The sequence below is a fragment of the Canis lupus genome, chromosome 28 (genome assembly GCF_011100685.1).
Source record: "Canis lupus familiaris isolate Mischka breed German Shepherd chromosome 28, alternate assembly UU_Cfam_GSD_1.0, whole genome shotgun sequence".
NCBI classification, from domain to species: domain Eukaryota; kingdom Metazoa; phylum Chordata; class Mammalia; order Carnivora; family Canidae; genus Canis; species Canis lupus.
The window spans coordinates 9,015,800-9,043,736 of record NC_049249.1 but is presented as its reverse complement, the minus strand read 5'-3'; the positions used below and the strand labels follow the sequence as shown (position 1 = coordinate 9,043,736).

The window sequence follows — 27,937 nt, the reverse complement described above, 5'->3', positions numbered from 1 at the left end:
GTGCTAGGTGTTTTTTTTGTTTGTTTATTTTGTTTTGTTTTGTTTTGTTTGTACTGGGTGTTTTACTTGCAGTTTGTTGCTAAATTTTTTTCAACAACTTTGAGTTAGCTCTTATATTCAGATAAAGTATCTCAGAGAGATCAAGTATCTCACCCGATGTGTCAGAGCTAGTAAATGTTATACCTGGCCTTTAAGCCCAGATCTGCCTGATTTTAGAGCCTTTTGACTACATGATGTAGATAAATGGATGGATGCAGGGTGATGTGGAGGGTGGATGGCTGGCTGGCGGATGGAACAATATAAGGATGTCAGTATATCACAAGTAATTTGAGGGTAATATCAAAGAGGGCATAGAAGGAGGGTAGTGAGGCAGTGAAAGTATCCACAAGGAAACATTTGTCATCGTTCCCTGGACATCAGCTGAGTCTGCTGGGTGCATTGTTATGTGTTGCATTAACATTCTGAGCAGCAGACAGCATTCACAAAAAAATACATTGAGAAAACCCCAACAAACCCATAAGGCCTGTGAGCACTTTGGAGTGGGGTGTCCCTTTGAAAGTTAACATCCGTCCCACAGAAGACTGGAAAGATGCCAAAGGAGATGTAACTTCCTGAAGAGCGGACTCCACACTTCCAAACATGGAGCCCTCTCTTCTATCATTTGTCCCCTCTGACCTCACTCCGAGTCTCCTTTCGCTAAAAAATGGAGTGTCTTCATCTTACCCATTTTGAAAGCTCTGCTAAAATGCCTCCACCCTCTTGACAGGGAGCTTCCACTGCAGAAGGGGGACATCGTTTACATCTACAAGCAGATTGATCAGAACTGGTACGAAGGCGAGCACCACGGCCGGGTGGGCATCTTCCCGCGCACCTACATCGAGGTACTGTAGCTCCTCCTGTTCCCATGGGACAGCCCGCTCACGCCCGAAGCACCACTCATGTCCCAAGAGCCTGGGTCTCGTAGCCTCCCTTCCTCTCATCCCCTCACTTCCTTCTCTTTGCCTTTTCTGCCTCTCGCCCTTCCTCAGCTCCTTCCTCCTGCCGAGAAGGCTCAACCCAAGAAGTTGGCTCCAGTGCAGGTGTTGGATTATGGAGAAGCTGTTGCCAAGTTCAACTTTAATGGTGATACGCAAGTAGAAATGTCCTTCAGAAAGGTAAGCGTGCTCTCTTCCTGGCCCCTGGGGCTCCGTTGGATGGCCCTGTTGTTGTGGGGAAGTGGCGTTACCACGATGTACTAGTCTGGTGGCACTGTCGGAGGGCCTACGAGATGTGCCCCACTGAGGATTGCATTACAGGCAAGTGGAGAATCTTCCGAGGTGAGATATTTAAAAAATAAACCCTAGGCTTAGTCAGGGTTTAATAACATTAAGTTCACTGACTAGAGGCAGTATTTCTGGAGTCTCAGACCTCTTCAGCCAACATTTATTAAGCATCCAAAGATGTGATAAGTGTTCATGACTAGGTTTTATGACATATTAATATGGCCTACTGGAAAAGAGCAAGTCCTTTGATGACAGGAGAAGTTTGAAAAACTTTGAAGCCAAAAGTCACAGGTTATCAACCATGCAGCTTTTGGGGAGTTAAAGAATTTTTCCAAACCACTCTTTGCTCATATGTAAAAAGAAGACAAATGGCCTTCCCCTAGAGCTGTTTTAAGAGATTAAGTGAAACCACATCTGTGAACCCCACAGCATGGCGCATGGCATCCAGTCAGTACTCAGCGAACAGGCCTTGCCAGAGTTCTCATCATTGCCCACAAGTAGCTCACCATGCTCGTTTTGCATACTAGTCAGGTGTGCAGGGATGCCATTCTTCCGTGGGACCAGACGCGCTCTTCTCGTGTCAAAACTCTCTGGCTTGCTAAAGTTATTAGTCACTAATTTTAGTGAGGATTAGGGAAATGAACACCTGCCTTAGAAAAAGATGAACTACTTGATGGAAGAGAGAAGCCCTGGAAGTACCCTCAGTGCCCACTACCAGGAGACCAGGAATTAAGTCATTAGATGTGTGTACAATAGAATAGCCTGCAGTGGGCCATGACGCTGTTGCTGCAATAGCATTAAAAATGTAGAATTCTATTTCTTGACAAAGAAGGAGGTTCACTCTACATTATAAAGTATGAAAAAGAAGGTTGGAAAGGGGGATGCAGTGCATACTCAGTTTTCATAAGAAAAAAAAATGTGCAAGTCTAATTCACTTGCCCAGAATTCAATCTAGGAAATACATACATCAAAATATTAACTGTGGTTACCCCGAGTGACAACCTTATGGGTAGTATTTGTTTTCTGCTTAATGTTTGTGTTTTAACATTTTTATAGCAGAAAAGATAAAGTTCTACAAAGGAAGAAAAAATGATAACCCTCAAAACCTTTGCTTTAGTGAAATTGGAAATCAGTTTTGTGATGGATGAGGCAAAAACCCTACCCTTGGCTGTTAGCTTGGAGGGGATGAATCTGACTTACTCCTGTGCTGCAATATTTAAAGACTAAGCTTGACTTCCCAGCTTCCAGGTAGCTCTCCTGCTGTTAGCATCTCCATCTCAGCAATACCAATCTTATCTGGGTCTAGCAAGGAAGGTTTTTCTGAACAAACGTGATAAATAATGAAGGATAGCATAGGGTGAGGTAAGGCCCTCAGACATGCCAAAGCATGAGGGATCAAGGACTCTTGTCTCCCATGTCTTGTAGGGTGAGAGGATCACACTGCTCCGACAAGTGGACGAGAACTGGTATGAAGGGAGGATCCCAGGGACATCCCGACAAGGCATCTTCCCTATCACCTATGTGGACGTAATCAAGCGGCCACTGGTGAAAAACCCCGTGGATTACATTGACTTGCCTCTCTCCTCCCCAAGTCGTAGTGCCACCGCGAGCCCACAGGTACCTAAGCTTCTCAACACCAGTTTTCATGCTCCTCACGACAAATCCACAGTGCTGATGGCACACAGCCCCTCTGGGTGCTTCTTCAGCACTGTGGTTAAGAACCATCTGCAGTAGTGCAGAATATACACACCAGGGTTTGTTTCCATGTGTACAAATGACATTTTTTGAGAACTTGGGAGGGAGAACTATTATCTTTGGGAAAAGAAAGAGCTTAAGGTGATTGTTCTGGGGATAAGATGATTAGGGCAAAAAAAAAAAAAAATGAGACTTTATCAGTTGGTCCAACACTCTGTGTGGGAGCATCCTACCTTGGGTGAAGCTGCTTGTCTGGGGACCACCAGGGTCCCAAACATACGATGACCCAGTGTGGTTCTCTTCATCATCTCATTAGTCAAGGCTGGCCTGCAAAAGGCAAAGATTGAGAGAATGTCATGTTCTCATCCTCACACTTATAGACCATATCTGGAGTATTCTTTGCAAGCAAGAACCAGACTATAAAGAAAGGTATAGCATCTCCATCTACACTGGGCCAAAAGGAAGTAGGCTTATAGGCATACTAAGATGTTCCTAAGATGTTTGCATCCCTAAACATTAATTATGAACAAACTTGTTTTAAAAAAATACAAATTTTTCCAAACCTATCCCCAAAGCCAAGAAAGAATTAGGATGTTGGGTTCAGAAGAGGTATGGTGGGGTGATTTCCTGTGAAGGACACTAAGCATACCACTCTGGTAAGTTGTAGGGAGAATGGCCAGAGGAGTGAGAGTAGGACCTGGACCCAGGATGACACTTGGATGGTGTCTCTTTTCTGCCATCCTTTCATTATTTCCGCCCTCTTCCACCTGCGCATCACTGACCCCAGGGATGGTTCTTGGCAGAAAGCATTAGAATGGCTGGCTCAGGGCTTCCTGCACAGCGAGATCCGTCTTGTGAGATCTCATGGAGAGAGGGCGTGGGGTCGGTGCAGGTCATTCTGCTTTGTAGTAAGAAGAGGAACTCAGTGAGATTTTTTGCTTCACTGTAGCCAAGTACAACTCTAAAACAAGAGGACTCCACTGCTCGTACCCCTCCCTGGAAGGCTCTTTGCTGAGAACTCTAGAGAAAATAAAAGCCCAAAAAAGGGGCAGGGCAGTGGCAGGGCATCTTTTTCCCTTTGTGGTTGCTGGTCAGGGCTTCTTCGGTTGCAGAAGTGGTTGGGTGAGGTGGGGCGGAAATCTTTGAATGATCCCTCTGAAAGTGTGATTCTGCAAACCGGGCCAGTGCCATCTGTAACCTCCCTGATGCGCCCCTTTCTCCCATCTCCAGACCCCCTGCTTCACCCCTCCTTTACCACCTGCACACACCATGCACCCACACACATGCACCCACATCCCACTTTCTCTCCAATCTAACCAAACGATTTCATTTTGGGGGGCACCAGAGTGTCCTCGTCCTTTGCATTCCATTCCTCTTTTTGTACATCCCTTGTGATTATTTTCCTCTTTTCTTCTTTATGCTGACACTTGTACCTTTTGCTTCTTTCTTTGTTTTCCTCTCTCTCCTTTTCTTTTTAAGTTTGCCAGTCACAGCAAGCTCTTCATGCCAGCCCCCTCATCTCTACCCCATCCCCACCGAGCCCTGTCCCCCGAGATGCACGCTGTCACCTCTGAGTGGATCTCCCTGACTGTTGGGGTTCCAGGCAGGCGACCTCTGGCTCTGACGCCACCTCTGCCTCCACTACCGGAGACTTCTGTCTATGACACTGACCACCTCGCCTCGTGGGCGAGGCCTGGTTCCTCTCTCTCTCTCAGCCTTCCCCATTCAAGCTGGCCAGACCGTTCCATCCCTCGCTCCATGGCTTCCCCACTGGCCCTGCCTCCCCCACACAAAGCCTCCTCCTTGGCGCCTGGTGCCCCGGCCTCCCTTCATGTCAACGGGGACAGTGGTGTCCACGTGCCACCCCCGGGTGTCCGCCAGGATAGCTTCTCGCAGCTGCTGCCGGGGAGCTCTGATAGGGTCATCTCGGAGCTCAGCAACGCCTTTAGCAGCCAGGGTAAGCGGCAGCCGAGGCGAGAAGAGCGCGGACAGTGTGACAGGAGAGCAGAGCGGGAGGCAGGTGAGAGATGGCCCGGAGCACCCAAGATTTCTAAGAAGAGCTGCTTGAGACCTTCAGACGTGGTCAGGTGCCTGAGCGCGGAACAGAGACTCCCAGATCTCCACACCCCCGAGGAGAGCCGGCCCAGCAAGCCCCTGGGTAGCCCTTTTCCGGGAAGGGAGGCTGAGCAGACAGAGCTGCATAGAGGTGGCGAGCAGGCTGAGAGGAGGGCCACTCGGAGTGCTGTGAGCCAGGTAGGCCTGCAGCATGACCACGTGTGCCTTGGCATCTCAGTTGGCAGGGTGGGCTGGACGTGTTGCCCGTGGCCCGTCTACCACGTCCCAGTGGATGCCGGTGAGAGCCCTTTGCTTGTCTTGGGGGCAGAAATATTACCCAGGAGGGAACGGAGGGGTCCTTGGCTGAGGTGTCAGTCTGGGGACAGTTGGAGACAAATGACAGTCTGCACTCTGGCCTCTGGAGGGGATTCTGGAGTTGCTCCCACTTTGGGTGCCTCCTGGCCTAGTGCAAAAGCCCCATGGGAAGGAAGGCCTTCCTCACGCCCACTCATGCCTTGGAGACTTTCATCCATTTGCTCTAACACAGCTGAGAACACCAGGCTTCAGTCTGGCTCCGTGTGGCTTGGTTTTGTGTGAGATGCACTTTGTTTCCGTAACCCATGGCGCTCTGCCAGTGTTCGGCTGTCAGGTCTTCGTCCTGTCTCGTGTTCGTGTGGGAGCACAGGGCTTTTGTTCACTGATGAACAAATGCATTTTGGTCCTAAGGAGGTGCATGCAGGCCCAGCGCTGGGGCCCTGGCAGGTATAGAGTCCTTGAATGGGCACACCAGGTTTTTGGGTAACTGTCCCATTTTCTCTCTAGGTCAGCTACCAAGATCTCAAGGACCCAAGTGGCCTTAGGGTGTTTTGAGGGCTAAAAAACTGGGGATGGAGATGAGGGTGAACTTGGCAATTAGAGCATGATTCTAATTTTGGCTATGCTGTTTAATACCCCCAAAGTCAAAGACTTTGGGCAGCTTCTCCAAAGTAGCTGGGGTTGAGTGCCTGTTCACCTCTTACCATCTATACAGAGAGCTACTTCCCCTCTCTGAGCCTCATCTGTAAAACAGAGATGATAACCTGCCTCACAGTGTGGTTGAGAGGATTCCACGAAGTGATGTGTATGAATTGCCAAGGGCAGGCACTGGGAACAGAACGTGGTCAGCACTTTGGAAGCTCTCCATTTTGGGTGATCTAGAGCTGCTTCTGGCACTGAAAACATTCTAGAATGCCTTTAGTGTCAGATGGAATTTCTTGAAGAAGTCTCATTTGTCATTTACCGTGTACAATGCCCACAGTAGACTATGCTTGATCCTCAGACCCACAACCTTAGTTTTTCTCTAAAGTTTCATTTAGCCACTTGGCCGATATTTATTTGAGACCTGTAGACACCACTCTGTATCAGGGCAGGGTTACCAGGGTCAGTGCCTTCTCGCTGGAACACAGACACAGCAGCAGTATGACTGCAGTATCAGAGATTTGCTGAAGGCCACAGGGCCACAGAAGCTAGAGACACAGACGAGGTCAGACATCCAGCTCCAGCCTAATGGTTGGGAGCAGAAGGTTGCTCCCCACAGGAAGAGCAGTGTGGGATAGTGATAAGTAATCAGACTGTGAGCCATGGTTTTTTATGTGCAAAGTAGGAGTGGAGCGAAAGCGGTCTCTCCTTCATCGGGTGGTTGTAAGGATTAAATGAGGTAAGTGTGGTGCCTGGCATAGGAAGGCTCCATAAAATAGATGGTTTCCCAGCTCTGAGCGTGGGGCCGAGGGGCAATAGCAGAACCTGGGGAAGACCTTGCCTGTCCCAGAAGAAAAGAATGTGTCCAGTTAAGCAAAGAAGAGTTGGTTGTAGAGAGATGGTGAAGGGGCTAGTTGAAAAGAATTCAATGTCTCTGACATGGAAACAGTTCCGTAACCATTCTAAGTCAGCCCACAGTGCCTGGAGACCTCGTTATCATCAGCCATGAGTCATCAGCACAGCCTGATTCCAGGACCCAGCGTGTACAGGAAGTGCGCATAGGCCCGGAGCTCCGGGCGAGCTTAGAGGTATATACTTTCCACTTCCTAACAGAGGATGGAGGGGCAGTGGGGGGAGGTAGCCGGCAACATGGAAAGACAGGCCTGTTCAAAATTGGTTTTCCTTTCTTGGTGGGCCTCCAGAACTCAAGTGTACCACTTCCTGTCCCCTCCCTTCCTGCTGCTCTCCCAGCGCCAGCCCTTTCTCTGTGGGTGTGCCTAGCCCTGGCCCTGGTCTTGCTCCCTGGTGAGAGCTGGAAGGTTGTGTGGAAGGGACCCCTGCCCCATGTCTCCCGCCCAAGCCCTTTACTTTCCCCTCCTGTGACTGGGAATAGGAGCCAGCCACTCGCAAAAGGGGGACCTGCAGAAGCCCCCTGCCCCTTGAATGATGGAGCTAATAATGACGGGAAGGACTACAGGGACAGCTGTTCTTTGGTGGCCTGTCAGCTTGCCGTGGCCTCAGGCTGTATCACGTATTTGGGCAAATGCATTCCAAACCAGCGTGTCTGATCAGGAAGCTTGCCAGTCACCCTTCTCCTTGCTGTGGCGAACTGAACAGAAGTTCAATTTTAGCTGTTAGGAAGCTAGGTTGAACGACCAGTAGGTAGAGGGAATTTAGCTGAGTAAATGAAAAGACATTCTGAAATGCTATGATCATTCTTCCATGCTAATATATTGAGGGTGTCATGTGATCTGGCTATTTAGACAGCAAGCCAGTTGCACCTTCCAGAGCCTCCCTGCTGGTTTGCCTGGATCATTCCCACCTGTCCTTCACTTCTCCACTTAGGTGTTACTTCTTCCAGGAAGCCTCTCCTGCCAGCTTCCCCCTGCCCCTGCAGGACTGGATTAAGTACTCCAACTTTGTGCTTCCATGTCCCCTGCACCTGACTTGGGGGCAGGTGGGGGCACTTCTCAGCTCTATTGTCTTCTTACCTCTGCTTGTCTGTGTTGCCATTAGAGTGTTAGCATCCTAAGGTCAGGGACCATGACCCCTGATATATGGAAGGTACTCATAAATATTGTTGAGTGAAAAAAAATTAAAAAGTGACCCCAATTAAAGCTATGTATGCTCTCCATTGTGGGGTGAGGGGATATGATATATTCACAAATAATTATAATGCAGAGTCCAATAGTTCACTCTGGAAGTTCAAGATGAAGAGAAATAATAAGCGACATAGAAGATGGCAGTCTGGTAGACTTTGTAAGAAATGTAACATTTGACATGGGGCTTAAAGCACAGGGAGATTTCTAATCGAACAGCATGAGGGTATCATTTAAGGCAAACCAGTAACCCAGCCAAGACCCACAGGTGGGAATGCGAAAGGGAGTGTGGGGAATCATGAGCTTTGGGTGAGGCTTAGGGTGTCCACAGGTGGGTAGAAGGGGAGAATCTGGGAGCAGAGCTGGGAAGGGCTTCTTGGTACGGCACATAGACACTCACCAGCCCCTCCTAACACTGACCAGTCCCCTTCCTCACAGTCACATGCCCCTGGTGAATCACTTGTCAGACATCCCTGTTCAGTGCTAAGTCCCTGTGTAGCTGTTTCCTTCCCCCTTCATTACCTGTCCAGACCTCCAACTCTCTGCAGATGTATGAACACTTGTGAAAAGGTCTGGCTTTTCACTCCTTTGTAGACTCCCAAACTGAAATGACATTGGGTCAGTTGCCTGTGTTTCGGTGGGTGTTCTTCAGACAGTGGAAGGCGTGAATGATGTACAGGGGATGTTTAGAGGAACCACGATATAGTGGGGAGAGCACTGTGTTGGAAGTCAGGACCCCAGGCTCTGGCCCAGCTCTGCTGTTGGCCTGCCATGTGTCTTTGGATGAATCACTTCCCTTCTCTGGGAGCTTTCTCATCCATAAACAAAAGATGTAGACAAGGGAATTAAAGGTCTTTTTAGCATTGGTGTTCTATGATTAGCTAAAAATCCCATGTGAATAACAGAAAAAAAAAGGACAATTACAAAATTTTAAGTAAGGGGTTTACTGAAGACCTTTAGCTTTAGGACTTCACAACAGAAAAATGAAAAGTTTTCCCCTTGGTTTGGGGAGTGTAATAGGACAAAAACACACATACAAAATGCCCAAGAGTTCAGAATTATCAACAGAATCCTTGGATTTAAAAGAAAAAAAAAAAAGAATTCTTGGATTCTGTTGGGCATCATTTTGGCCAAGAAGATTTAGGGTGATCAAGACAGTGAAGGGGAAGATCATCTTACAAATCTCAGTCATTAGCATCATCATCAACTTACTGAGCTTTCCCAAGAGAGAGGCACTGTTTGCTGACTGGTATCCAGCCTTGGTTTTTAAGAGTTCCTAAAATTGGCATGGGAGATCTCATAGAATGTCTGAATTAAAAAAGCATCTTTGCAGATCATCTACTCCAGTGACTCATAGCCTTTTCTGGATCACAGAACCTTTGAGAATCTGAGGTCAGCTGAGGACTCTAGGCCAGTAGTCTGGGGACGACGAGGATAGCACACACCCAATTTTTCATCAAGTTTCAGGAGATCCACTCCTGAGTCCATCTGAGAGCTTCCCAGGAGTCTGTGCCCCCTACGTCAAGAGCCCCCAGCCTATTCTACTCTCATGATGAGATGAGAATAGTGACAAAACTTTTGTAGTATTTGTTTGGGTTCTAAAGGAAAGGAAGCACAATCAACAATAAAATCAGGGCAGCTCCGGTGGTGCAGCGGTTTGGTGCCGCCTGCAGCCTGGGGTGTGATCCTGGAGACCCGGGATCGAGTCCCACATCGGGCTCCCTGCATGGAGCCTGCTTCTCCCTCTGTCTGTCTCTGCCTCTCCTCTCTCTCTCTCTCTCTCGCTCTCGCGCTCTCTCTCTCTGAATTTTTTAAAAAATCCTTATGAATGAATGAATAAATAAAATAAAATAAAATAAAATAAAATAAAATAAAATAAAATAAAATAAAATAAAATCAGTATTCAGGAAAGCCGTATATCCTCAAAGCATCTGAGAAGCACCAGAACAAACTACTGCATACCCGTAGAGAAAGATACTCAGAAAAAAAAAAAAAAAAAAAGATACTCAGGTGATGACAGAAACTGGCTTTGGGAGATTCAGAGGGAATATGCCTATGTGGAAGCTAGCTTTGTTCCCAAAAAAATCAGCACAAAGACAGAGGCCTGCTCTGGGCATGGAAATTAGAAATAGAAGGGAAAGCATGTGATGCAAGTTACAAGAACAAAAAGGAAATAAAAAGAGGTAAGATACCCAACTAAAAATGGGAAACATTTTCCTTTGACTCACTCAGAAGGGAAATCTCTAAATATGTACAGAGAGTGTTTAACAATTTACAGGATGGGGAGAGGGGTTGGCTACAGTTACAGAAATAACCAGCGGGTATTCTCTCAACACTTGAGGTACGGAAATAAGAGTTAAAGTTGGAAGTATCCACCCCTAAAAAGGTGTTAGGAGCAATGGTAGGTACCCAGAGCAACCTTGGTGCCAGCTACAAAGTACTTCCTGAGATGACCTCCTTCCTGATCAGTGACCCCTCTAGCTACTCTGATGTGTCCTTCAAGTACCACACAAGCACAGAGAATCAGGGTATAGTGGGACACAGGACTTGGGGTCTGAGAGCCCAGGGTTCACATCCTGGCTCTTCAGTTCCCAACTCAGACATGTTGGGTCTTAGTTTTGTAAGGTGAGATAAATGTGGACCACCTTGTTGACTTACGAGGATGAAGTGAGAGAACATGGAGGCAAACACATCCAGCACAGAGCGTGTCACTGGGACTCAAAAAATACCTGTTGTGTGATATCCAGGTAATGGGGCAAAGCAGCGGAGGCAGTTTGCTTTATCCTCTTTACCCCATCCCACCTAAGAGGAGATGGGGATGGGGGGAGTGAAGAAAGTAGGAGAGAGAAGAATCCCTCCACTTTATGTGACACAAATCCAGAATCTAGAAAACTGTGAATTTGCCTTCTGTAGACGTAGTGCTTCTTCCTGTTCTCTCTCACCTTGAGTATGAAGGCATCCTTTTGGAAAGATTTCGGTTTCTTCATCTTTGGATATACGTTTGCCATTCCTTGTGTGGTTACTTTAGGGGAGGAAGCAGACCACATGCTACAGACCATGACAAGAAGGCTGAGCGTCTGAGTTTAGTGTTGCAATCAGATTCAAGTTACAACAAAGGCATGTGTTCTCTGTGGAGTGGTTGGCAAGGGGATTGTGTCTGGGCTAGGTGGGGAACACGTGAAGCAATTGGTTGTAATTTATTTTAGGGGTAATCTGGGATCTTTTTCTTAAGCTCAGGGAGAAGTTGGAGGGGTCCTGTTTTGAGGGTCCTATGGAAGTGTTCTAGAGCCGAAAGCCAGGAGCCCGAATCAATTCAGGCCTCCAGCTCCTCTGGCCTAGTTTGCCTATGGTGTTCCAGGAGCTGCGACTCTGCCCCTCCCCCACCTCTGTCCACATCTGGAGGCTGCAGTCAGAGGCCCTCTTCCCAGTCCTCAGTGGGCCTCGAGTGAAGTGCCTCCATTCTTAAGCCAGGTCAGCCCCTCCCCCCACCTTGGTTCTCAATTCACAGGGACGCATGCACTCTGACCCATATGTTAGAACCTTGGAGCCAAAAAGGATATTTACATAACTCATGTCCAATCCTCTTATTTTACTAAGAATTTGAAATCCAGAGAAATTAAGCATTTTACTTGAAAGACAATGAATTAGTATCATAGCCTGGCCTGGACCTCAGATTTCCTTGCACCCAGTCTGATCTCCCCTGGGATGCCAGCGGAGGTCCCCAGAAAGAGGGGTGGGGTAGGCTCTGAGCAGATGACAAGATAGGGGTGTGCGGTGGGTTGAGGAATGCCATCTCTGAGCAACTTGGGGTGGGGGCATTAGGAGGGCAGAAGGGACCTGTGATGTTTCCCGGGGTGTGGGCCACACTGAGGTTGAGTTCCTTAATCTTGTTCACATCTCCAGGACTTCCTGCTGTTCTTTACACTGTGGATGGTTTATTTGGGGTTTCAAGGCTTTGGCACACGCCCAAAGCTGGGACAGAATGCGTACTAACTCCTTGGTAGCACCAGGTGTTTTGTGAATCCAGAGGGAATAATAGGGGGATCCCTGGGTGGCTCAACAGTTTGGCGCCTGCCTTCGGTCCGGGGCATGATTCTGGAGTCCGGGGATCGAGTCCCGTGTCGGACTCCCTGCATGGAGCCTGCTTCTACCTTTGCCTGTGTCACTGCCTCTCTCCCTCTCTTTCTCTCTCCCTTCCTCTCTCTCTCTCTCCCTCCCTCCCCCCCCCTTTGTCTCTCATGAATAAATGAATAAAATCTTTAAAAAAAAAAAAAAAAAAAGAAAGAAAAGAAAACAGGGATGAATAGTCCCAGGAAGGCCAGTGTGGAATTCTGGGGGGGGGGGGTGTCTTCTGTGAACTGAACATAGAAGGGCAGCAGCCCAAGGATTCATGCAGGATTGCTTGCTGGGGGGCGGGGGGGGGGGGAATAAAACAAGCACTCCAGTCCAAGGGGTTGGTTTATGAGTGCATGTGCAAATATGGACTTAATGCAATTTCCGGATCAGCAGCTAAGCACCTAACCCCTGCTTACTGTTGGGCTGGGTGGGGGGCGGTGCATCGTGTGTGTGTGTGTGTGTGTGTGTGTGTGTGTGTGTGTGTGTGTGTGTTGGGCTGATGGCTAGTTTTCTAAACGTGGGGGAAAAAAACTGGGGTGTATTTCCAAAAGTCTAAAATATACTTGGTGTAAGATAATACTCTCTTTATTCTTAACCCTGGATGAAGTCATAGTTAGAATTTTGTCTACTATGAGGCTTAAGGAAGGGCAAGAGAGGGTTCAGAGCAGAGCAGCACTATCCAATAGGAATAGAACATGAGTCACGTATATAACTTAAACTTTTCTAGGGGCATCTGGGTGGCTCAGTGGGTTAAGCATCTGTCTTCAGCTCAGGTCATGGTCCCAGCATCCTGGGATCGAGCCCCATGTCAGGCTCTCTGCTCAGCATGGAGTCTGCTCCTCCCCCTCCCTCCTGCTCATGAACTTTCTCTCCCTCTCATTCTCTCTCTCTCTCTCAAATAGATAAAAATCTTTTTTAAAAATAAAAAGTAGGGATCCCTGGGTGGCGCAGCGGTTTAGCACCTGCCTTTGGCCCAGGGCGCGATCCTGGAGACCCGGGATCGAATCCCACGTCGGGCTCCCGGTGCATAGAGCCTGCTTCTCCCTCTGCCTGTGTCTCTGCCTGTGTCTCTGCCCCTCTCTCTCTCTCTCTCTCTCTCTCTCTCTCATAAATAAATAAATAAATTATTTATTTATTTTAATAAAAATTTTAAAAAAATAAAATAAAAAGTAAATCTTAGGGAATGCATTTCAAACAAGGAGAAATTGACTCTTAGCTAATAGGATAAATGTTTATCTTGCCTTTGTCCTTCATTCCACAGACTGTGAGGAGTCAAACCATCCTTACCTCTCAGGGATGACTTAAATTTTACTAGATGTCAACTTTGTCTAGAAGGCTGTGATGATGATTATACTCTGATTGGATATGACCCCAGACCAAGGAAAGTATTAGCCGAGTCAGTATCCCTTCTAGTACAGTGAATCCTTGAGTTAAGGATTGGACCATATCCATTACCATACACTGTACCTTTTACATAAAGAAAAGGTATTCAGGAAGAAACGTGACAGCACCTGTTGTCTCAAATGGCAGAAAGTAGGTGTTGCTATGGTCATAGCTATCCCAACGGGACTGGAGAGGAAGGTGCTATATGTCCATTAGACACCGAGGACTCAGTACTCAGTGGCTTTGTCCCCTTGTGCAAATCTTCACACTTTCTTGAGCCCTAAAAGTCCTTTTCTACCCTCTCCAAGTCAAAGGATTAGTACAAAACAGATGAGGTAATGGACCTCTCTGTGCTTTTGAAAGCTGTTGTTATTTGTTTTTAAAATACTAGGTCCTTTTTACTATATCTGATGTACCAAACCTCTCTTAAGCACCAGATATTTGCATGATGATCTAGTCACTCCTTTGAGATTAAGTTCATTAAAAGATGCTACAAGGCTTCAGTAAGCTATGGACAGAATGTGAAGAGGTTGTCTTGTCCACATCCTCTCTTTGATCTGCCTTTGACCTGTAGTCAGTAGACTACTAGCCAGAGTTTGGAAATATGTTGGTTATTGTGAGAACTTTCATTTTCATGTGGTGTGACCCACACCGATCAGTCTTGGCACACTGTAGCCAAAGAATCTCAGTGAAAGATAATGAAGGTCCTCTACAGCCTTATTCCCCGAATTGGTGTGTGGACCTGCATCATGGACATTACCAATAGAAATGTAGAGTCTCGAGGGCATGTGATGTAATGAGCACTGGGTATTATATACAACTAGATGAATCTCTGAACTCTGCCTCTAAAATTAATAATATACTATATGCTAATTGAATTTAAATAAAATTTTAAAAGTAAAATGTAGGGTCTCAGGATGCATCCCATGTGTGTCAAGTCAGAGTCTGCATTTTAACAGGGTTTCTGAGTGATAACAGCATATACAAAAGGTTGAGAAGCAGTGCCCCACAGCATCCCATGGAGTCATAGCACAGCCTCAGTTTCACCAGCCACTGGGATAGGTAGCTCCCTCCCTCCCCAGGCAGCCTTTCTACTGGACAGCTCACGCTTTTAGAGTTTTCCCTCTTGTCAAAATCTGCCTATAGGTATCACCCAGAATATATTTCCTTCCTCTACTACATCAAAGCCCCATAGCCAGAACTTGGAAATGTCATTGCTTTCCTCTGTTACACAGAAGCCTTGATCCCGAGGCTGGATGGGTGGTGAGTGGGGCCACACAAGGTCACCTGGCAAAGGCCTGCAGATCCGGAGACATTGGAGAAAAACCAATGAAAAGGCTCCTTGCAGTTCCAAATCTTCCTTTACTCCTGTCAGACTCCCTGGTTTAAAGGATTGGAGTTTTGAAGAAGTTTAGAGAACTTGAAGAGGTTTCCCAAAAGGACAGGAGTATAGAAGTGATATCTGAGTTTGAAGTTGGTCCTGTAAGACATGCTAAAGGATGAGCCCCTTTACAGCAGAGACGACGGAGGGGATGGTGTGGTGGCATGCAAGAGGCAGCCCAGCAACTCGACCTCTTGCTAGCCGTGGGACATTAGGGCATGCACTAAGCCCCCTGAGCATCAGCTTCCTGGGTTTTAAAAGCAAATAGGGTGATAAACCCTATTCTGCCTATTTTCTGGGTTTCTGTGAGACTCATGGAAATATTATCAATGAGTACTCTTAATGATGTGGGAAATGGTCCAAGGATAAAAGAGAAGGTCCAGTGGAACAGTAGAAGAATCCAAAAAACAAATCTCCCACTGACTTGCTGTGTGACCTCAGGGGAGGCCCTGGGCCTCTCTGTGAATCAAGTGGGTCATGTATAAAAGATCTCTGAGTGCCCTTCTAGAAGGACCTGGAGTTACCATGATTTGTTGCTATTAGTACACATTACCTAGAGTGTTTCTCCAAGGAAGATGGCTCGTCAAATATTTATTTAGGGATATTTCTTAGAGCTTGGCATTGAATCCTTTCTCAGGGAAATGATTCCAAACACACTTCCTGACCTGTTGGGAGACCCAGTTTAAAAGTGGGTCTGCGGGATCCCTGGGTGGCGCAGCGGTTTAGCGCCTGCCTTTGGCCCAGGGCGCGATCCTGGAGATCCGGGATCAAATCCCACGTCAGGCTCCCGGTGCATGGAGCCTGCTTCTCCCTCTGCCTGTGTCTGCCTCTCTCTCTCTCTCTCTGTGACTATCATAAATAAATGGAAAAAAAAATAAAATAAAATAAAAGTGGGTCTGCTTGGCCATAATTGCACCTGTGTTTCCGTATCAGCCTATGGTACCTGAGCTGGTGAGTGAAGAGGGATGGTTTCATTTCTACGGCTGTGTCAGAACCCACAGTCCTATTTCTGGAAGCAAGCTCTGCCCTGTGAGATATCTGAACTCATACCTGGCTGGAGTGTGTCATGTGCAGATTTCTCCAGGGGAACAGTCTTGTTTGATACCTCAGATATTACCAAGGAGTTTTGCAGAAGCATTTCTGTTTGTTTTCATAAATACACAAATGTGGCATACCTGTTAGTGTTCTGAGGCTTCTTTGCCAAAGGAGGCTTCCAGTTAGTAAGATAACTGAAACCAGCTTTGGGTACAGCAGCCCTTCCAAAGTTGCTTACCAGGTGAGAGCAAAAGGACCAATGTCTGTGTTTCTGGAGGGTCATAACTGTTCCTTAAGGCAGCCCTTCTGTGTCTCTTTCCTGCCAATCTGGGGACCCTGTGTTCGTTTTCAACTCATGCACTCATATTCCTAACTTCCCATTTCATTGCCTGGATGCTTGCTTGTAATTCTGTGCATTGCGTTTTCTCCTGTGCACCCACCGTGTTGTCATGGAAACTCGATGGCCATAGGCCACGAGTATCTGGTGTCATTGAGTGTGATGGTGTGGTACGTGTATTTGCTCACACTTTTATTTTGAATCCATTCCAATGTGACATCTGCTAAAATGTCTCCCTTATAATTTGCTTGGTGATCACAGCCTTCTCATCATTCATTGAGAGCAGGACCTGATCTCACAGAATCTGAAAAGTGCTATGTGGTAAGATGCCTGTTGAATAAGACTGTAGCTTTTCTAAAGTGAATCCTTACTGACTTCTAGAGTCTCCATTGGAGTAATGCCTGGCTAACTCACAGAGGCATTATTTGCAAGAATTATATGACTATTGTCCTAGAGGGAAATGTTTGGCCACCCCCTTCCCTCTCAGAAAGCAGAGGAATTTTAGAGGCAATATTTGTACTCTGCCTACATTATGGGATTAAATTAATGGTTAGTGCATGACTGGGGATACCTACTTGCATTTCTATCCTGAAGTTATTCCATTTGTGGTAGTTACTCACTAATTACAGGCTTTTATGCTGCTGCCCTTTTTTTTTTTAATATTCATACTAAATTCCAAATTCTGTATCTTACCTGTTTTTTCCATGCTTACGCCTGGATCCCTCCTGCACTCCACTACTGGAATATCTATTTTTATAACCTGGATCTTCAACTCTGTTGTTTTCCTGGACTTATGTGCTTCGTCTGGAATGTTACATCTCTTCCTCTCTTTCTTTCTTTCTTTTTTTTTTTTTGTTGTTTTTTGTTTTTGTCCCCACGTTGACTGTTTTATGGGGGTTTCTGGATATCTCGGGGCCACTCACAGGAAGCAGTTTGCAATGAGATCATAAACATTGCCGAAAAATCTGTTCATTACTGCAGCACTGTTTCTCATCCCCTTGACTTTCATCACAAAGTATCCCCTTCTGACAATAAATCATCTTTAATCATTTCTCAGCAACCTCAAGCCCAGCAGCGAAGAGTCACCCCAGACAGAAGTCAAACCTCACAAGATTTGTAAGTACACTTGGCGAGCTTCCCTTCTTACATTCTTAGTAGACTGTTGGTTTTAGAGAGTGGGTCATTGACCAAGTATGGGGGCGGCCATCTGGGGGGAATGAACAAGTCACCCCCAGCTTCTCTGAGGATTTCTAGTTGAGGCCATGTTTCCCATCAGCCAACATGAAAAGGTGGTGGGCAGGTGAATAAAGGAGATCACAGACTACTGAGAGTAGAGACCAGGAAAGAATGAACTGCCATCCAGGGGCAAATGAGGGCAGTGCTGACTGGCTTCAGTCCTAGTGTGGGAATATAGAGGAATGAGTCATTGGTTCTGCCTGGAAGAATAGAGTTGATCCACTCATTAAAAAACGACGACAAAAAAGCGACATTGGTTATCTCCTATATTTTAAGCATATAGAGGTAAATTCCATTCCCAGAAGAAGGGAGATTTGGAATGAGCATTGAAAGACAAGTTGAAGGGGCCCCTGACTGGCTTAGTCAGTAGAGCATACAACTCTTGATTTCACAGTCATGAGTTCAAGTCCCACATGGGTGTAGAGCTTAGTTAAGAAAGAAAGACAGAAAGACAAATTGGGTTTGAGAGCTAGAAAGGAAAGTAAAAGATCTTCCCAGCTGAGGAAACCACATATGCAAAGACCCAAGATAGACAGTGTGTTTGGTGAACTCGGAAAAGGTCCATGTGGGGAATGGACTCAATGGAACAGCACCCTGAGCAGCATGAGGCTCATCCAAAATTAGAGTTGATTGGGAGACCCAAGCAGCAAGGTTGTGGGATGTTGGCCCAGCAGTCTCAACTGTCTGGGAGTAAGGATAGAGAAGCAGGTATCAGGAGTTATTTCCCAGGGTTGAGGCTAGCAAGGCAGCCACAGTGAAAGTTAAGAGAAGGATAAGACATTCTAAGGAGTCCAAGTAGTTGTATGGAGACAGTAGGCAAATATGGAAATATCAAAAATATGTTTGCTTACCAACTGGTAATCTGTCTGCATCTCTTAATTCTTCATTGGAGACAGTTCCATCGACCAAATTATCAATAAATTTGGATAAATGTATAAAATTAAATGGTCCCTTTGTTTTAGCAGAGGAAAATGAACCTCTCATTCCTGGAGGCTGGCTCCTTTTACGTGTGTCTAGTCTCATTTGCCCACTCTCTGGAAATCACTGGCATCTACTGGAATTGGTACATGGTTGGCTCATTTGCCAAGTTTTGCCCTTTGTTGTGTTTTGAATAGTAAATACACAGAATTGTAAACTGGTCCACCATAGTTGCTCCTTAAGTATTTGTCAAAGGAATAAATGAAAGTTTTCCTTGGTGCCCAAGCACATATTGGATTTCACCACAAGTAGGCCAGGCTTCTCCAGTGGGCCGCTGTCAGGACAGACAGAGCAGCACAGATGCACTTGCCTTAGGCCAACTAACAAGTACATAAAAATCTGAATCGCAAACATCACTGGGACAGAAAGAAAGCAAAAAGCTTTCAAGAATTTCAGAAAAACGTCATCATATTTAAAAACAATTAATGAGGAGCCCCTGCCTGGCTCAATCAGAAGAGCATGGGACTCTTGATCTGGGGGTTGTGAGTTTGAGCTTCACTTTGGTTGTAGAGATTATTTAAATTAATAAATAAATAAAATCTTAAAAAAAAATAGAAACCATTAACGTACTATGTATCAGCATACTAAGAAATTCAAGGTAAGCAATTGGAATGTACTTTTTACATCTTTTAAGTCAATACAGCAATTTTATATGTATACAGCAATTGCTTTATGCTCTCCAACTTATGTGACCAGAATATAGTGTTTATCTCTGGACCTAAGTAACTTCTGATTATCCTTGATAATCTCTCTCTATTCTCCTATGTTAAGAAAAAGTCTTGGTTAACTTTAAGGAGGAGACATCTAGACAAAATGCTTAGCTATGATAACCAAATGAAACTAAATAAAAGGACTGATCATAACCTTGCTTGTCAGAGGCTCCCCATCCGTCAGTCTTTATTTCCTTATTATATGCTGAGTGGATCTCCCCAAATGCTACAGTATTAAAGAAGTAACCAATAAAATAACTCTCATCCCACTGATGTGTACAAAAAAAGTGTTAATTTAGCTGAAATGGGCATTGAAAATTCATTATTTGGTCCTATCAGTGTTTGACTCAATGTCTCTGATTTTTAGATTTAGCTACCAAGCATTATATAGCTATATACCACAGAATGATGATGAATTGGAACTCCGAGATGGAGATATTGTTGATGTCATGGAAAAATGTGATGACGGATGGTTTGTTGGTAAGTGATCTCCTCATGCTATTTTTTACTAGTTGTGTATTGAAGGAGTAACTAGGAATGATGAGCCACACAAAAGGCAATATTCTTTGCACAGAAGAAAGAGCATTCTCAGATCCTGTACTGCTGTCAGGAACACTGGGCCACCCACTCTGTGCTTGTTCTGAAGACAATGTGGATGATGCTAATGATACTGGACCCAAAACCCAAATATGCCAACACAACTGCACAGAAGGGCAATTGTCAAATTCATTGAGTTCTGTTTGTATTTCTATTATGCATATATCTGTTCTACATTAGAAAATTTAATTTCTTCAAAACTCTTATGAAACAACATGAGAAAATTTGAGCCATGATCTCAACTGTGAAACTCAAGTGTATGTATAGAGATTCTAAAGACCTCATTTACTGCAGGCTTCTAATAACTTTGATCAAAGCAACCTGCTTAATACAAAAGATTCACCATTATAGAACAGGAGAGGAGAGGTCAACATTTTTTGAGATTTTGTTACAAAGCAGAAACTTGCCCACCCCTACCCCCACCCCGCCCCGAGGGGTGGGCAGCCTCTCAGGCCTTCTTATCCTCTTCTTTTCCAGCCTCCCCCACTGCCAAACAAATGAACCCTCTGTGCCCAGCCCCTTCACAGTCATGAGACCAAGGAACCCAGCCCTGACACCCATCCTGTCCCCCTTCCAGATCTCCGCTCCACTCCCTCCCGGTCACACTAGGTGATCTCAGGGATCTGCTTAGCAGGCCCAGCCCTGAGAGCTGAGGCAGGCTCCTGAGAAGTCCACACTGGTAGGCTGAAGTCTTCAGTGACCTCCAGGTCCCCAGAATGGGAGAGATTGTGTACAAAAGCCCCAAGTGTTGCAAGGATTGGTATGTGAGATTCCCGAGTGCACAAGGCTCCAAATATGAGGTGCCTGGAAGAGAGTGTGTGTCCATGCAGTGGGCTGGCCCCCATGGCCCCAGACGTGTCTTGCATGCTGGTAGTCATCCCCAATTCCTGTCTCCCCTTACTCTGGCCCAGCCCCCAGCCCTATCCATCCTCACTGGACACCTACTCACAATTCCTGACAGGGGAAGGCAGCTACAGGAATGTCCTAGGGGCTCAGTTAAAAGGAGAGTCTCAGACAGGTCTGGGAATCAGTCAGAAAGAAGCTCATGGAAGGTCTTGGGTCCCAGGCAGCCTGACAGCTGGTCTTGGGTATTGGGGGCAGGACAGAGAGATCACTCTACAACCACAGTTGTCCTTTAAAGGCTGCCATCTCCCACCCCTCGTCCCTGTGTGCTGTGAGCTCCCACAAGTTCCCTTCTGACCACTCAATACCCCTGCCCTCTAGCCAGTTTTTGGCTATCAACTGTCACAATATACATTGATAATAAAATCCCCCCCCCCCCCCGCCAGAAAAAAAGCAGATACTTGTTTAATATACTTATTGAAGTTCTCAACAAACAGCCTATAAGACAAGAATTATCCTAAGTTCACAAACTCAAAACCGAAGCCCAAAGGTTACATAACTAGCCCAGGTCACCCAGGTAGCCAATAGCAGACCAATACTTGAACTCAAGTGTATCTGTCCCCAAGTCTCTATTCTTTCTCCTCAAGCATAAATACGCTATTGGGAGGCACTGACTGACTTTTTGCCTCTGTTCTCCTCTTCTGCAGATAGCTTTACCTTTATCTTCTTTCTAAGACTAGCTCTTTCCTGATGCCTCTAGAAAAATATTTGCTAAAGTGAAGTCCTATCAGGCCTGGGGTAGTAAGAATGGCAAGGCCACAGCATAAGTGGGAAACCAGAAGGATTTGCCTGGGCCTCACCAGCCTCTTAGAAAGCTGCCCCATCCTCCGCAGGCTCCCAGAAGCCTGTGGCCCCTCACTACCTTGAACTGCTCCGATCAGAAGGAGGCCAGGTCTGGGGCACCTAGGTGGCTCAGGTGGCTCAGCAGTTGAGCGTTTGCCTTTAGCTCAGAGTCCCGGGATTGAGTCCCACATGGGGCTCCCATGGAGAGCCTGCGTCTCCCACTGCCTATATCTCTGCCTCTCTCTGTGTGTTTCTCATGAATAAGTAAAATCTTTAAAAAAAAAAAAAAAAAAAGCCAGGTCTGAAAAGTCAGCAACACTCCAATGGAGTGCAGTCCAATGGAAACAGAATACAAGCCATGTGTGAAATTACAAATTTTCTGGCAGCCACATTGAAAGAAGTAAAATGAAAGCAGTGAAATTAATTTTAGCAATATATCTTATTAAAACCAATGCATTCAAATATTATCATTTGAACATGTAATCAGTATAAAAAATTGTTAGTACAGAAGGAAGAATGTAGAATATCTCACTAAGCCTTAGAAGTCTGGTGCATATTTTACAGTTACAGTGTAGCTGAGTTCAGACTAGCCCTGTTTCAAGTGCTCAGTAGCCTCCTGTGGCTATTGTGTTAGAGTGCAGCTCTGGTATAGATTAGCTGTTAACCTCAGGGTGCCTGAGGCTCAGTCAGTTAAGCACCTACCTTCAGCTCAGGTCATGATCCCAGGTCCTGGGATCAAGTTCCACATCAGGCTCCCTGCTCAGTGGGGAGTCTGCTGCTTCCTCTCCCTCTGCCACTCCCCTTGCACACACATGCATGCTCTCTGTCTCTCTCAAATAAATAAATAGATTTTTTAAAGATTTTATTTATTCATGAGAGGGATCCCTGGGTGGCGCAGCGGTTTGGCGCCTGCCTTTGGCCCAGGGCGCGATCCTAGAGACCCGGGATCGAATCCCACGTCGGGCTCCCGGTGCATGGAGCCTGCTTCTCCCTCTGCCTGTGTCTCTGCCTCTCTCTCTCTCTCTGTGTGTGTGTGTGTGACTATCATAAATAAATAAAAATAAAAAATATAAAAAAAGATTTTATTTATTCATGAGAGACACAGAGAGGCAGAGACACAGGCAGAGGGAGAAGCAGGCTCCCTGAGGGGAGCCCAACATGGGCTCCAGCTCGATCCCAGGACCCCGGGATCATGACCTCAGCCTAAGGCAGACGCTCAACCACTGAGCCACCTAGGTGCCCTAAATAAAATTTCTAAAAAGTAAAAAAGATTAGCTGTTAAACTTTTTCAAAAGTAGTTATATTTTTTACAAGAACATGGGGTAGGGTGATGGCCACCAATTCTCTCCTGGAGGCATGCCTGGCAGCTAGGTAAAGGAAATATTCCTCAATCCCTCAAATGCTTCAAAACATAGCCTTGTGCTTAAAGTAAAATAAGAAACCCAATGGAGCTCATTTTTCTCGTCCATAAGGAAAGCTGCGAGTCTGCTGTAAGGAGCCCATCTCTAGCCCTCATCTCAGTTCTCTGCAGCCTCTTTGGCAGTTCTCCCTAGGGATTCAATAGTTCTTTTCAATGTCTTTAGCTTTGACGCTTTCTTTTAGCTTTGGGCAATGACTCCAATCTACTGGTAGTGACTGCTTGAAATGCTCTGTTCAGCAGGGTTTTGAAGCTGTACCCAAGCCAATTGGGAAAAGGATGCAGTCATCAAATTGTGATATCTGCCAGTGAGGGGAATAAGGATATGGCACATATCTGCCACCACCCCCACCCCCAGCTTTAGAGAGTCTGTTCCAAGGGAAGAAAGTAGGTCAGGGATTCGGCAATTGGGGATGTGGAGCAGCAAAGGAAGGGCTTTGTGCCCAGGTAGCTCAGTGCTCCTGGCTCAGCAGGAACCTTGACGAGGTTGGCAGCAAAGACAGGGAGTCGATCTGGGGCTTGGGCACAAGCTTCTGAGAGGAATTTCCTTTTCATGTGTGGTCATATCCAGTGGACTTTTAGAAATCCTACAGTTTGGAAATTCTAAATCGTTGGTATCTTGTGTTGAATGAATGTGCTCATTTTTCCAAAAAGGAGAAGTATCAGAAAGAGTAGTGGGCTGGGAGTCAGAAATCCTGGGTTCAGAGCCTGCTTCTGATGCTTGCTAAGCTGTGAGGCTTAAGCTCTCTGAGCTTTGCATTCCTCATCGGAAAAAGGGAGTATTGAGAATGCCTGCCTGGCTTATCACTCTTTTGCAGCCTAATTTTATCTCTATTTTGAGATAAGATAGAGAAAACCATACACTGTCCTTCATGCTGTAGGGTTGTTATCAAAAGGCTCTCTCCAGGGGCGCCTGGGTGGCTCAGTCAGTTGAGCATCCAAATCTTGACTTTGGCTTGGGTCATGGAGTCAGGATCATGAAATCGAGCCCCAAGTTGGGCTCTGCGCTCAATGGGGGAGTCTGCTTAGAATTCTCTCTCTCAGGGCACCTGGGTGACTCAGTGCTTAAGCATCTGCCTTTGGCTCAGGTCGTGGTCCTGGGATCAACTCCCACATCAGGCTCCCCCACAGGGAGCCTGCTTCTCCCTCTGCCTGTGTCTCTGCCTCTCTCTCTCTCTCTCTCTCTCTCTCTCTCTCTCTCTCTCTCTCTCGTAAATAAAATCTTTTTTTAAAATAATTCTCTCTCCCTCCGCCCCTCCCCCTGCTCGCTCATGTGTGCACTCTCTTTCTCAAATAAATAATTTTTAAAAGGGGGGGGGGCTCTCTCTGAACTCACATGGATGCATCTGCTGATTTTGCTAATGTTTTGTTTTGTTTTTTTATAGGTACTTCAAGAAGAACAAGGCAATTTGGTACTTTTCCAGGCAACTATGTAAAGCCTTTGTATCTATAAGAAGATTGAAAACCAGAGATTATTTTTATTGGAGGATGAAGCATAATTCATGAACTGGTCTCTTTATTTAAATGTTGAGTCAGTAGGAAAACTAATGCAGTGGATAAAATGAGAAGCAAAAGAGAGGGACAGAGAAGTGTTGTGTCTGAAGCTGGAGCCTATCTACACTTCAGTGTATCAGGCAGGCCGAACTGAGGAAAAAGAAATGAGGCAAATCTGTATTTACTTAGCTGCTTCTGGGAGCCACTCCAAGCCTTCCCTGCCTCTCCCCGTCTTGGGTAATCTGACCTGTAACACAGTCCAGGATCAGTGAGGTCAGAGACACCTTTTGCTGCCCCAGCCTCGACCAGCTCTGGCTCAAAGCAGTCATTTAGCCTGAAGCAGCCCTCGGAGTGCCAGGCAGATAGATCCCCAGCCATTCTCCAAAGGCTCCACACCCCAGCTGCCCCGGAGCCCACCGATTTCCCAACATTGCTAGAGATCTGTGTGGGCTGCCGAGCCATCCCTGGACAGTGACGGAGGTCCCCAGGTGACCCGAGACCATGTGCCTTGCACCCGGGTACACGGGGAAATGGAAGCGGAACGTAGGTGCCCTGTACATTCAGCCTGCGTGCAGCATTGCCCTGATGCCCCAGGTGTTCAGACAGAAAAGCACATGAGGTTTGCCCATGGGAGTGGGGTGTATTTGTAAATTTGCATCGCCAAGTGACTAAGCGAAGACGTTCTGTAGCTGTCAAGGTCACTTGCAGTGTGATCCTTTCCTGTTATCACCGACTTTTAAAAGCGGTCACCTGTAGCACAGTTTGATTTATCAGAATGCCAATACTAACCTTTCTTTTCTGGATTGTTTTGGCCCGGGCAGTTTGAGGTTGATAGGCGTATTCTCACAAGAGAACCAAGGATGGCGTTCAGTGAATATTTAATATACACTGATGTATGCTGATGCCAGGGCCACTGACGAGCAGGACGTGGACTCACCGCGCCTTCATTTTTACTCCCCGCAGTAGTTCAGGGACAGCTCAGGGTCATGAATCCCATGCACCCTGGTGAGGCTCCTCATGGGAGCAGAAGGCACACACGCAGTGGCCCTGAGTGCGAGGCAGCATTTCTGCCACTCCTGGGACGTCTGTCCTTTGTGGGGCTACCTCTGAGGTGGGGGGGAACCTCCGTGTGACACCTGGAGTGCTTGGTCACAATTCCATCCAATTCAAGGATGTTTACCAGCCTCTCTGTTAGACCCCTTGAAGAAATAGAGAATGACCCACCCACCTGCCAGGAACTCCGAGGTGATTGGAGAGGCAGACATACAAAGATACTGGATTAAGAGAGACTGTGATACGTGCTAAGAAGGGTATGAGAGAGGAGGTGATTACCTTTCCCTGGAGAGACTCTAGAAAGCATTCTCGTATTTCTCCATTAGCTCACTCTTGAACAACTGGGCTGTGAGAAGAACCTTTATCTGAGGGTAGTTTATGGCTGGAAATTCTCGGAACTGTTTCCAGAGTCTTCAAACTCTCGTCCTCCCCACAAATACACATCCAAGGTCACAAATAGGAACAGCAGTTGTAGGTGGTAGGGTGTATACAGGAACCCTGGCCGTCTGCATATAGCTCATAATTGCCCCAGGACCATTGTCCCAAAGTCTGGAGTCTTTACAAGTAGGTGGAGAGTTTGTCTTCAGTGCCTCTGCCATCCATCTGCTACCCATCAGCTGTGCACCACCCCCACCCCACATCAGACAGCCTCATTCTCTCCCTGTCCTCCCTTCCAGTCCCAGTCTCAGGAAAGAAACTGCCACTGAGTCCTTGACACTGGGGTGGAAATGAGTGATAAGAGGAATGTGTTACTTCTTCCCAGAGACATTTGTTTTTTAACTAGGACAGAGCAGAGCCTTAACCTCAAAAAATGAGGCTGTGGAACTAACTGTGATAAGGGAGTGCAGGTGGCGGTGGAGGCGCTTCCTGGGTAGAAGGAGCCTTTTTGATAGTCTTTGACTAAGACTCATTGTTTTGGAAAGTCCACTTCACCATCCCAGGGCACTATTTGACTCTCCCTGAAGGAACATAGTGCAAGTGCATATGCACGTGCGTTTTGCACTACAGCATCTCACTCATTTTTGGAATGTAATTCCTATATTGGCTAACGTGTTTCCTGGTCTTTCTTAGATACAAACCATTAATAACGACTTTATCCTAATAGTTTTTTTGAGGGGTGCTTCTTAATTAAGTAGGTAATTTTGAACACCTCTTTAAATACAGCTAGAAAATAAAACCAATTTGTAAAGCCACATTTGCATATGATGCCAGCCTCATGCATTTGTAGATCTCCAAATACCCAGGTATGCCTCACCAATTTGCCCGTCTTTAACAAAATCATGTTAAAACTTGCATCAAACTTCAGCTTCCTATGTATGACAAAACAAGGAACAAAGGTTTCCAATTGCTCTTTTTGTCTTCAGACATTTAGTAATATAAAATACCTATTTTTATGCTGAAATATTTATACAAGTTTATTAATAGCAAGTGCAACTAACTGGCACCATGCCTTGCAACACATTTTGATATATTCGCCATGCTTCTGGGTAATAACAAGCCCCCAACTACTTATCTTTTGCAGTCTCTCTCTGATCAGTAAAAGAAAAAAATCACATGCCTAAGAGGTAGGACTGTAAATATGTATATTTAACTTTGTATAGTCCATGTACCTACTTTGTATAGAAAAATAATTTTAAAAATTTGAACTGAAGGGGGGTAAAATAAGGAAGTCATGAAGTTTTTTGCATTTTTATTTAAATGAAGGAATTCCAAATAACTCACCTGCAGATTTTTAGCACAAAAATAGCCATTGTATTGTAAAGTGTTAAAATTTCAAATAATCATTCTGGGAGAGAAGGTAATTGTTATCTCAGTTATAGGGGGTTTTTTGTTTTTTATTTTTTTGGGGTTTTTTTTTTCAGTCCTATTTATCTACAGTAGGTATTAAGTTCTTTTGCTAGAATAGGTTACTACAAAGATGATTATATGCTGAAAGAAAAATAACATTATATAAAAGCAGTTAAAGTGTTGCCATTTTACACACGGAGAGCATGTACTATGCCGACACAGATTGTTCTATTCATTTATTTTTCTTTATTGCCGTGGATTGATTTGATAAATGAAGGTGTTGAGTTACTACATTTGCTGTACATATTATTTAATAAACTTTATTCAGAATTGGGTGGCATATGTTTGTTCTTAACATTCTTGTTTCTTTCCTTCCTTCACCAAGTTTCTCAAGGGAGGCTTATATTCACTGCTTCAGTATCGCATCCTCTCCTTTTCCATTCTCAATCACATACCATCTGGCTTCCATCCTGCTCTTGGAAGACCCCGCTTCTTACCTTACTACTTTCTCAATAAGCTAACTCTGTGACCTTCTCTAAATTGACTGCTGTTGACCATCTCACCATTCTTTCTATTCTGATTACAAAAATAATGCATATGTCTTTAAAAGCAAAAGTGAAAAGATGTGTAATGGGTTTTGATTTGCTCCACAAGACAT

General features: G+C 45.8%; 1 protein-coding gene across 50 annotated transcripts in view; it reads left to right on the top strand.

The window, feature by feature from the left end:
- The window catches only part of SORBS1 (sorbin and SH3 domain containing 1), a 229,066-nt gene extending 201,447 nt beyond the window's left edge, over positions 1-27,619 (top strand). For 23 of the 50 annotated variants that reach the window (XM_038578257.1, XM_038578253.1, XM_038578250.1 and 20 more), the window contains 8 exons: positions 767-881; positions 1,029-1,154; positions 2,688-2,879; positions 4,437-5,210; positions 16,582-16,641; positions 17,378-17,436; positions 19,612-19,724; positions 24,330-27,619. In XM_038578257.1, the coding sequence (XP_038434185.1) occupies positions 767-881; positions 1,029-1,154; positions 2,688-2,879; positions 4,437-5,210; positions 16,582-16,641; positions 17,378-17,436; positions 19,612-19,724; positions 24,330-24,397 (1,507 nt within the window). In that variant the 3' untranslated portion in view covers positions 24,398-27,619. Of the gene's footprint in view, positions 1-766; positions 882-1,028; positions 1,155-2,687; positions 2,880-4,436; positions 5,211-6,940; positions 7,058-16,581; positions 16,642-17,377; positions 17,437-19,611; positions 19,725-24,329 lie in introns of all 50 variants that reach the window. The other 27 variants (XM_038578275.1, XM_038578271.1, XM_038578267.1 and 24 more) reach the window with 5 other exon arrangements.
- Positions 27,620-27,937: the final 318 nt, after the last annotated feature.